The 11,598-nt window shown below is 40.2% G+C and overlaps 1 protein-coding gene across 1 annotated transcript; it reads right to left on the minus strand.

Annotated features, from left to right (window-relative positions):
* Nucleotides 1-4,044: 4,044 nt before the first annotated feature.
* Nucleotides 4,045-11,598, minus strand: GRPEL2 (GrpE like 2, mitochondrial). Its single transcript, XM_079703004.1, has 4 exons — nucleotides 11,507-11,598; nucleotides 9,081-9,234; nucleotides 8,049-8,130; nucleotides 4,045-4,472 (listed from the first exon to the last, which is right to left on the minus strand). Exons 1-4 carry the CDS (start codon nucleotides 11,581-11,583, stop codon nucleotides 4,108-4,110), a joined length of 678 nt encoding a protein of 225 aa, XP_079559130.1. The 5' UTR covers nucleotides 11,584-11,598; the 3' UTR covers nucleotides 4,045-4,107.

Here is an 11,598-nt window from a genome sequence, read left to right on the forward strand (position 1 = left end):
GGTAACTCTAGATTCTAGAGCTGTATTTTCTTCTGTTAGGAAGTTCTTCCAATCCTACAACACATAGATGATGTGTATCAAAGTTGTAGGACAAGTTCAAAAAGGCTGTTTAAGAGGAAAAGCAAGGAGGCATAATTCTGGTGGCTGAGGTGCAAAACTAGTAGTTTGACTGGAAGTGAGGTTGGGTGACTCAATCATTTATTGCTGCATAACAAACCACCCCAAAACTTAGTGGTTAAAAGTAACAATCATTTATTTTGCCCATGAATCTGCACTTTGGGCAGGGATCAGTGAGATCAGCTCATCTGTGTGTCATGTTATGTAAGGTGGGGCTGCTCCACTGGGGACTGGAGAGTCCACTTTCAAAGTGGCTCACTGAGATGGCTGGCAGGATGCTGCTGGCTGTCAGCTGAAAGCTCAGCCATGGCCCTCAGTTCCACTCCACAGGCTACTTGAGCTCACTCTTTGGTCTGATGGCTGGGTACCAAGAGTGAGCATCCAGAGACAAGAAGGTTTGGGTCAGAAACCAGCAGTGTCACTTCCCTATATTCTGTTGATCCAGATTCAAGATTTTGGAGTCATGCTTTAAAACCTCCAGTGAATTTGAGAATGTGGACAAAGTCTGAGTGGACAGGAATAAGAACATACTTACAAACTAGCACTGGGAGTATGAGCCAGGGTATGCAGACAAGACTGGAAGAATGATGAAAATGCAAGCCAAAACTACAGGAAAGGCTGGTTCCGAAGAGGGGCACTTAGCCAGGAGGCTGGGTATGTGGAAGCCAGTGGAGAAGCAGAGGTAAAGGAAGGCCAGGCAAAGGTTGGGAAGGGCTTATGGAAGCAGTAGGCCACATGCCAGTAATCTGGTTGAGAGGGTGGTCAGAAGTCCTGCAGTTCAAGTGAAATGATTAAAGCAGGTAAGACAATTAGAACCAAGAAGCGAGCACAAGAAAAGGCAGTGCCAGAGAGGAAGGCAGAAACAGGAGTCCAGATCTAAGAAATACATAGAAATCAGAAGGAAGCAAGTCAAGGAGGTAGAAGAACAGACAAGACTTCAACACCAAGGCAAGGTGTGGAATGCCTACACTGCATCCACTTGGCTGGGCTGCTGGTACCTCCACTGAGTGTCAACAAGGTGGGTCAGCAATCAGTGACGTCACAATATGAATCTGGCAAAGACACGAAACACGTGAAGCACAGTTATTTCAATTAAGGTTTTATTAAAGTTGTTTCTGAAGATTATATTTCATCCTTAGTCTTCCTTATTTGATTTTGTTTTAGTGTTTAAGAACCTTTCTTCACTTATTAAATCCTTTGCCATGAAAGAGCACCACAAGCTTATATCAGTATCAAACTGAATAATTCCTTTATGGCAGTGAGGAAAATCCACAAAAGATTCGTAAAATCCAAGTACTAAAGCACCAAGATCCCTCTTCAAATGAGTCAAAGCTTCCTTACACATATCATCTGTAAGCCAATGATGTCTTTTTACTTTACCATCAAGATGAAAATAATTAAGGGCACTGAAATAATTTTTTTATTTCTCCAGTCTAAAAATGTAGATTTCCTTGTTATGGTTAAAACAGACAAACACAAAAAACAGAAGCTAAAAGGAAAATAAGTTCACTGTGATTGATTAGCTTACCATTTTTTTTTATAGTCAAGCACCACTTAACCAGTCTTTCCCTTCCCCTAGACTTTAGGCAACTATTAAAACATACGAAAAACAATGTGTATAATAAAAGGCAATAAAAATAAATATTTGAGGGCCTACTGTAATAGGCAATTTGCACATTTCGCTTAATCCTCGCAATATTTTGAGAATTATAACCATTTTACAAACGTGGAAGAAGGCTCAGAAGAGTGAAGTGACTAGGCTGGGAATTATGTTCAAGTTGATGCCTGCTAAGCCTACTATGCTCTATTATGCTGCACTGGCTTGTGAAAGCCCTTCAGCATTTTGAGATTCTCACTGTTATGGCTCCATCTTCTAAATTTATACTTTTAAGTCTGCAAAACTACTGAATAATAGAAGAATCTAAAATTATTCTCAGTCTACTTGCTAAAACAGGAGGTTGCAAGGAATATTTAAAAACTCTTCAAGTAATCAGAACATTCCACACCTAAAATTATGGTTATTCTAATTCACTGGTAATGATAGCTAGTGATCCAAGAACACAAAGGAAATCATAATTGGCTCATTTTCTTGTCGTCACTATTTGTTGATCTCAAAGGAATGAAGGCAAAAAAAAGACAAATTCCTACTGTGAAATCTGACTGCTCATTATATTTACAGTATGTACTTAGTGGAATGCCAAAAGAGGTTCTGGTTTTAAAATCTCACCAAAAGTCTTTTGCTTGCATCTTAGAAGCATGTATTTGTTTTTCTTAAGTGTCTAAATCTGGTGGAGGTGGTAGGACCCACTGGGGGATGCTTTGTTGATACATGCTTGTGTAGTATGCTAGAACTATCTATGATGTCTAAGAGGATAACTTTCACCACCCCACAGAATGGGGTCATAGAGTTCTAGTAGGAATGGATTTATTTTATGGGTAAGTAACTTAAACCTAAACCTGGACAATCTGGACACCTAACAACATTTAATTCTCTGCTGGGGACATATTTGCATGTTTGTTTTAGAACTGTTGAATCTTAAATGACTGAAGTTAATATCTAGTTCTTACTTAAGTTCTCACTAAAATTTAGTTTACTAGTTTTAGAGATTTTTTTTTTCTTTGAGTCTAGTCCTAAAAGGACTATGTTTTCATATTTCAGAAGAAGCTGAAGGGGTGAGATTAGGTCACCATGAAGGCTGCTTCTAACATTAAAATAACCATATGACCTCCTTTCTAATGTCCAATTAATATATATATAGATAGATATCTATATATATATCTCATTCTTTCACTAACTCATTTATTGAATAAATTTTTTACAGAACACTATCTATAAGCAAGACTGAAATAAAAAATATACACATAGGCTCATTAACTCTAGGAGGTCAATACATAAAAGGGGAGCTAGATGTTTACACATGTGACATAAGACAGACACAAAAACTAGGAAATAAAGCTTGTCAATGTAAGAGAGGTAGTGAATTGTGAGTACTCCCCCCGCAAAAAAACATCCCAAACCTAGCATAACTAATGAGGAATCATGGGAACCTAACATTTTTTTGTCCTGACCACCTCCCCACGTAATCTAATAAAGGATCATAAGGTAAATCTGACAAAGTGGCAGAGGATTTAAGGGGTGGTGGAAAGAGAAGTTGTGGGTAAATTACCTATATAGACCAATTTAGGCCTTTAGCTGTTGGTGCTGCCTCAATTTCCCTGAAATGATTATATACCTAGGGAGGAGGCTGAAAATAATTTGAAGATAACTCAACAAAGAAAGCATAAGGTTTCTTGGCCATACTTGCTTGAAAGGGACCTGGTATCTTGATTTCTTGCCAGTCTCTGCCTTCCAAGTCTTGCCTGGGCCATTAGCCTTGTAAATGGGATTTGAAAAGGGACAATGAGTGTGAATATGAAGTCTATCTGGCAGGAACTACAAGGACAAAAGATGGCTAAAAGAAAAATAAAATAAAAACGGGAAGTCCTAAAAATCTACGTGCATAAAAATCAACCGAAATGATTTAAATTCATACAACTATAAAGCTTTATCATTTAAGTACCCAAATGTTAAACCAATCCCTACCATCTCCTTTTCCCACAAATACAAGATTCTATACAATTCCTTTTATAGGGACCATTAGTAAGGAACATTTAGTTGAAAATACATAAACATATACTCATTTCCACCTTCAAAAAAAATTTTGGATTGGAAGTCATCAGAGTACCAATTTAAAAATAATTTTCTTAAACATATTTTGATAAGGCCACAGGAACACTTGTCACATTGTTCAAATGCCCAATGGCAAGACTTCTGATGAGACCAAACAGGTCACATTAAATCAAAAGAGTTATCTTAGAAATAAAGCCAATATGACTAAATCCAAAACAGATCACATGAAGTACCTCATGTACAATACGAACCTAGTTTAATAAATAAAGGAATCACAGGTGACTGCACTCCGGGTGAACATTCAGTTCCTCTGGGCCCATTCATAGTCTTCTCTGCGACTCCACTGCCACTTCCACCTGGGCGAGTCTAATGGTGCGGCCATGAAGCTTGTAGCCATCCTGCCTTACTAATGCCACAGTGCCAGGCTGCACCCCAACACCAGCTGGCACATGACAGATGAGTTCATGCTCATGAGGGTCATATTTGTCACCAATGGGTGTCATCTTCTCCAGGCCATGTTTGGCAAACACGCTTTTCAGCTTTGTTTCTAAAAGTGACAAGCCTCGGAAGATCTTCTCCAGAGTGAGCTTCTGGTCCCCAGGCTCTGTTTCTTCAGAAATACACTCTGTAGTCTTCTCCAAAATGTCTGCCACCTCCACCAAATCCTTACAGAAACTCTGAATTCCTACAGAGAAACCAAATACTCTTATTGTTTGTGAGGAAACTACTCTGCTCTTGAGGGTGCAGTTTGGGGAAGGCTCAGAGAGCTGGCTGGTATACTGGGTACCCCAGGAAATGCAAAGATTGCCACAAAGGATCCAGGGATCATCACTAATGATTACCCCTGAAACCCAACTGATGAGCCAACATTTCTCTTGCAAGGCACATGACTATGAAGTATTCTGGGAAATGGGGAAGATGGTTAGAACCCAAGAACTAGGTGAGACTATATACAAAAGGTTCAGAAACCTGTCCTTTAAAAACTTGACTTATATGCTTCTTGTATCTTTGTTGCTATTCACCTTTAGTACTAAGTTATAAATATTTTGAAAATTCCCACCTGTCTCATTTGTGGAAAGGCATACATTCTCAATAGGAATAAGACACTAGTATTTCATTGATGGGGGAATAATAAAAGAATAGTTGACAAGACTGTGCTAAGGAGGAGTCAAAGAGTGGTTTATTCTTGAGGATTAGCTAAATAGGAACAGGAAAAAAATACACTCCATGGATGAGGTAAGTCTCTTAATGCCTGCTGTGAAGTTATATACACTTGCTGGAGACAGGCCACCAAGCTTGTCTAATCTTTTTAGAGTCACATAAACTTTATAAAAGTGAACTCAGTTGTTGAGAAATCTCATTACTCCCAATGCTGCATTCTTCATTCTTCTTACAGAAATGATAAGGAACATCAGCATCACGGATACCTATGGTAACACAAAGGCCCTGGTAGGAGCTGGTGAGGGGCGAAGGACTTTGTTGATCTAGCTTTAGTCCAGCGACAGGTTTAAGGCCCTGTGTCAAAGCAGGCAGGCAATAAAACAGAGGATGACAGAGGAGAGATTTCCCGGGTATGTACTGCTTGGATGGGAAGGAATGACTGACAGAGAGGCAAAAATTCTACCTTTAACTTCTGGGTAATAGAAATCCATTATAGCTTCTTGAGCAAAACAAGTGGAAGAGGAGTCAAATTGTCTAGTCACATACACAATGAATGTGGGGTGCTGGGGGCATCACAGATGGGTGAGAAAAGATATCATAAGAAATGGAAGAGAGCCGACTGAAGTCATCTTGGTATAATAGGGTCTGGAGTAGGAGAGGAGGCAACGGAGAGGAAGAGTGAAAGCAGCAGGCCTTTCCAGGGAACTAGACTTGGTGAGTTCCACAAGATACCTCTCCCATCACTATGAGGGATGGTAGCCATATATATTAATGGCTGTTAATGACATCAGCTGAAAAGGTAGAAGAGATTAGCTAAAGGCTTGAAAAGTATACTGATAAAATTTGGAATTCCATCCAAGAGGAAAGAATGTCTGATAAAGATCAATCAGGGACATCAAAGGCTTTCCCTGGCTATACAAAGGAAGACAAATTGAATTTGAAAGCTGTAAGTTGCTGGACTGATTTGTACACTGCCATGGTACAAAAAGTCCTGGCTTCTAGTCAGTAAAGCTGTATGAATCTGGGTAAACAGAAGCCTAGGTTCTCTTGTCTGTACAGTGAGGGGTTCAGTCTCTGATCCTACTCCTATTACTGTGTTACTTCAATAGATGGTTGGTGTCCGCAACATTTCTTAGGGGGAAAAAAGGGATCTCTGTGACCTGTTTAAGAGAAAATGGGTTACTGAGACAAGACTGTCCCTGGAAGGAGGATAGTCATCATGCTATACTGTATGTTAATTAAATGACAATGAAAGCTTTCTTTTTTTCTACTTCCATGCTCACTGAGCAATCTTCATGTTTTGCTTGACACATTTTTCTCTATAAATTAACAAATTAGATTACCAAATTCTTTTGAGTTTATTTAATATGTATTTGTTCCTGAGAACCTTATTAATTCTTGAGGAAAATGACATAAGCCAGTTCCTAAAGCATCGAAGCTTGACTTCTGGTAAGCCAACTCACCCTGCTCCCCTCAAGCAGGCAGGAAGTCTTCCCCTTATCACAATTGTTCTATTTGCTACAAAAATTCCCTGTGGTTAGAGGTCAGCAGACTTTTTCTCTAAAGGGCCATATAGTACATATTTTACATTTTGTGGGACAAGAGGCAAAATCAAGCATCTTATGTAGGTGATTATTTAACAAAAGAGAAAATAAATTTCCACAAATTTTTTCTGATGAAATTCAGAACTGTATTTATGGACTAACAGGTGGCAGGCTTGGCCACTGAGCCCTGATAGCTGGAAATATGAGACTAAAACTTGGATGAAATATCAGGAACACAATTGGGAGGGTCAGTATTTAGCTATTCAAGAATACAATTTGGGGGTTAGTATTTACTCAAAGTCTTGAAACATTATATGTACAGCACCGAACGAAAAGCAGGAGGCTAAGCCAAAGGACTAGGGTTGGACAGGACAGGAATGGAGTGAATCCCCTGTACAAATAGTGGATAAAATCCAGAGAACAGGAAGGAGTGTGATATAAGGGAAAGAATAATAGATTAGGGATCAGGAATCAATGGATTCGTATCTACACCTGTTGTCAAATAACTTTTTCTAGCTTGCCTATAAAAGACTGGACTAGATAGAATCCAAGGGCCCCTCAAGCACTCCATTCTATGTGTAGTCAAAGTATAATGCTCCATATTAAATTGTGAGTACAGCAAGTAATCACACATTTGCCCTTTACTCTTTTTTTTTTTTTTTTTTTTTCGCGGTACGCGGGCCTCTCACTGCTGTGGCCTCTCCCATTGCGGAGCACAGGCTCCGGACGCACAGGCCCAGCAGCCATGGCTCACGGGCCCAGCCGCTCCGCGGCATGTGGGATCCTCCCGGACCGGGGCACGAACCCGTATCCCCTGCATCGGCAGGCGGACTCTCAAGCACTGCGCCACCAGGGGAGCCCTGCCCTTTACTCTTGAATCCGTTATTCAATTAACATTTTCGTGAACAAATTTGGAACAAGAAGTGGTGCATTTAGGAAAAAATTTCTGAACAACTTTGAAATGGACCAGAAAGATTATTCAATGCCATCAGTGAAAAAACAGATTCAATCTAGCACAGCTTTCAGGGTTATCTGATTCCATGTGGTCTGAACCTTTGAGTTATAACTCAGCAAGCTGTAGAACACTGAGAGTAATGCAAATGATTTTTGTCTATAGTTGTGAAAACTGTCTGGTGGAGATACAGTTGATTATTGCACTATGGTTATGGACCAATTTTGCTTATGTGAAGCAAATCTCAGCGTTTATGATTGCCTATATGTCTGCTCTTTGGATTCTCTTCTGAACATCTTAATGATTCACTTGTTCATTAATGAGTTAAACAGAATTGCCTGTATAGGCACTAGAATGTTAACGGTACATGCTTGAAAAATAAAATAACAAAGGTCAGGTGAAAATAAAGGCAAACATTACTTTAGCAAATGGTTCACTTGACAACATTCCCAATAAGCAGAGCAGAAAGCCTAGGGGGATAGAGGAAGGGTAGGGTATAGATTGGTTAAGGACCCAGATGTGTCTTTTGCTAAGATCAGTGTGCACAACTGCTAGTAAGTGCCCTTAAACTAAAAGGTATTTTTATTATTAATAAACCTCTCACCAAATATCTTGGCATCTTCTACACATCTCTGGGTTCGCCTTCTTATATTTTCACCATCAGCTATAGCTCTCTGGTATCTCACCTGAGCATCAAAAGCAAAGTCAAAATGATAAGAAAACAAATGCCTATTGGTGGAAAAGAAACTTTTTGCTTACTTTACAAATTTCACCCTTGGTATAGATTTTTATTAAAACAACAACAACAACAGGAGTTGTGTAGAAATCTTAGATCAGCTACTCCAAATTCCCAGTCATAGCAGGAATCTCTCTTTATAGCAGCCCTGATAGGCTGTCATTTAGGCTGCCAGTTTGAACACAGAACAACTGTTTTCAAGCTCATTATCTTGAGGAAACGCTTTCTTTTTCACCTTCAGGCAACACTTCCACCCTTCAACTTTCTTTTGTTGAACTGAACTCTAGGATAGCCAAGAGTAAGTTTTAAAAATATGTAATCTATTTGAAGGCAATTATTTAGCCTCTTTAGTCTTTTCTTCTTTCATTCTTATAATCCCTGGTTCCTTTCATTCCTCTCACAAGACACACTTTCCAAATCCCTTACCATTTTTGGGTGGTCCTGCTTTGGAATTACTCTAATTATTTCTCTTTCTCAAAGTCTGTCAGTCTAGTACTGGCACAGTAAGCCAGAGGTAGTCTGATTGGCAGAATACAATGATAAATGACCTCACTCATTCAACAAATATTAGTTGAGTGTGTACTACATGCCAGGCACTGTACCTCCTTTGAAGCTACCAAAATATCAGGTATCTAAGTACTGTGACACACCAGGGAACTGAAAAGAGATGAGTATCCATAGTCAGTAATGTTTTTGAACTAGTACAGATTATTTTGCCTAGTATATCTAGCAAGAGGGGTAAAGAGCTAATTAGAAGAAACAGTTTAAAAACTGACTTAAAAAACTTTACGTGGATATTTAAATCATAGAAAAGATGTGAATATAGATAATATAAACAGATAATAGAAAATATGATATATGTTACAGAATATATGAACAGATAATATAAAATCTACCCACTGTTAAATCCTGGACTTCCTTCTCCAGTTTAACAGCTTTTAGCTTTAAGGCTCGTTCTGCAAGAGAGGGCCCAAGTTCATCGGGAGGGTCCTCAGAATTGCAGTCTTCACCAGCGGTTCTCTGGGTGGCAGTGCTGAAAGGATGCAGCCATGCCCTAAAGTGGGAGGGAGGTGGTGCATTATGAAGAAATGCCGTCACAAACAGCTGAAGTTATAACCAGGTTCAGAGGCTGGAATGTTTCCCAGATTGACTCTCTCTAGACAAAGTGCTTTCAGTCTCAGTAACAATACAAACACTTATAAAGTGCTTGCTAAATGCCAGACACAGTTGACAGGGTTTTACTTAAATCATCTTTTCATCTTACAACATGTGAGATAAATACTATCATCATTCCTATTTTATAGATGAGAAAACCGAAGCTCAGAGAGGCTTATGACTTGCTCAAGATTACATAGGTAGTATTGTTGAATCAGGGTACTGAGCATCAGGCAGTAGAAATAGCTGGAAGTGGGGACACAAAAGTCAGCAAGAGAAAACGAAATTATAATACCTAGAACCAGCAGGGCAATATCAGAAGCGAGAATTCAAAACAAAAAGCCGTACAGTTCAGGTTCAATTCCTCACTTTATAGGTGGGGAAAATTAAGCCCAGTAAAGGTACCTTATCGAATTGGAGTGAGGCCTGGAATTCTAAAGCCTTCTTGATCACAAGCTCTAAGTAAAAGCAAGGCTTTTATGGAAGAGAACCTACACTAAGAGAAAATGAGTTGGGAGCTCACCTATATGTAAAATCAAGTCAATCAAAAACTTATAAAACATTTACTGTATGTTGTGGACTGTGAACTATATACAGGTGAAATGAAACAGACCATATAGACACATAGTTCAGTTCACATAAAAAGTTTAGAGTAGGGGCTAGTTTGCAGATCTTGGATTGTAGCAGTTCTGACCCCCCTGTTCAAGGAAGTTTCCATTACACCTCCTGGATCATCATAATTTAATATGAAGTAAAACCATCAAGAAATCTGTGAGCGCAAAAGGTCTTTAAAACAAATAGTTTATTTATATAAACTGGTATATATTGAAAAGTGGCCACTGAGGTGCAATCTAAGAAAAGGCTTAAAGGGGGTAAAGGAGTTTACTTCAAGAAAGGGAAGAGGGAACCATTAGTATAAGTGTGTGGGCAAGATTACTTTTATTTTCCAGGCCAGTCCTGAATTCAGTTATTATGATCTGATGTCATATTACACAAGATTACACATTTTTATTTCGAAAATTGGTCACCACAGATCTGGGACACATCACACAGGGTGAAATAGATCCTTCCTCCTAAACTCCTAACAAACTACATTTATCCAATTGAAAGGAGGTCAAGATATCCTCAGGGCCAGTTGAAAGGGCACATGGCCAGGGCCCAAGTCGTGAGAAAGAGGGAGTCGCGGCGCATCCATTCAATTGCTACTGTTTCAGAACTGGAGTCGGGGAAATTTTATTAGAAGGGAACATTTTCCTTCTGATCACTTCCCTACACCACAAACTGTCAAAAAGACTAGGGAAAAAAAAAAAGCTTGAAACCCGGAATTCAACCTCTCACCCGAGTGCTGGGTCAGGTGTGTTAAAAAGGTGACATATAGTTATGCAAAATTTCCGGATTTCACCGTAATTTAATTTACTTTTCAGAGATCCAAGCTGACCCATCCCCCTACTCAGCAATTTTTATTCTTTCCGATAAATAAACTGTCAACGGGGAATAGTCCCTAAGAATAAGTAACACTGGTCACTAATTTTAAAGGACCAATTTTACAGCCCTCACTGGTTTCAGGTCTGGGTTCCACCACTTCACGAGTATTTAAGTTTGGAGACGTTACTCAACTTTTCTAAACCTCAGTTTCCTCAATTAAACGGGAGAATAAAAAGAACTACCCATAGTTCTGCAATTGGCATGGTAAATGATCAGTAAAAGTCGCAACCGATGGATAAAAGTAGCAACCGGAACTTCAAACTCCCGAAGGCAGGTGGAAGGGCCGTTTGTAAAGACCAAGTCCAACGGCCTCCTTTTACCGATAGGTAAAGTGAAGCTCAGATACGATCACACAGGGTGTTGGGAGAGAATCCCAAATTACCGGCAGACACCAAAGCTGTCGAGAAGGGGGTGGGAAGGGTACATCCCCAATTCAATCGACGCTCGGGCTGAAGAACAGTTCTCACCTCCGAGGGCGTGACCTCGGATCTTTCCACTTTCCTCGGCCCGGCAAGGAGGCAAGGCTGTAGACCTCAGTTTCCCGCTCTGTAAGATGGGGCCGTGAGCGCCCAGTCGTAGCAGCCGAGAGGCTTGGTAGGTCCTCTCCCTCCAGCCTAAAATCGTCCCTCCGGATCGCTTCTCCTGCATCGTCCTCACGTCCCGGATCCCCGGCCTGCCTCGCTTACCTGCCATCTGACGCGCCACTCGAGGCCAGGAGGGGCTGCATCCGCCGCCGGACCGCCCACAGGAACCTGACGGCCATGTTCCCCACCTCGGC

This window comes from Hyperoodon ampullatus, assembly GCF_949752795.1.
Source record: "Hyperoodon ampullatus genome assembly, chromosome: 4".
Classification (NCBI taxonomy): domain Eukaryota; kingdom Metazoa; phylum Chordata; class Mammalia; order Artiodactyla; family Ziphiidae; genus Hyperoodon; species Hyperoodon ampullatus.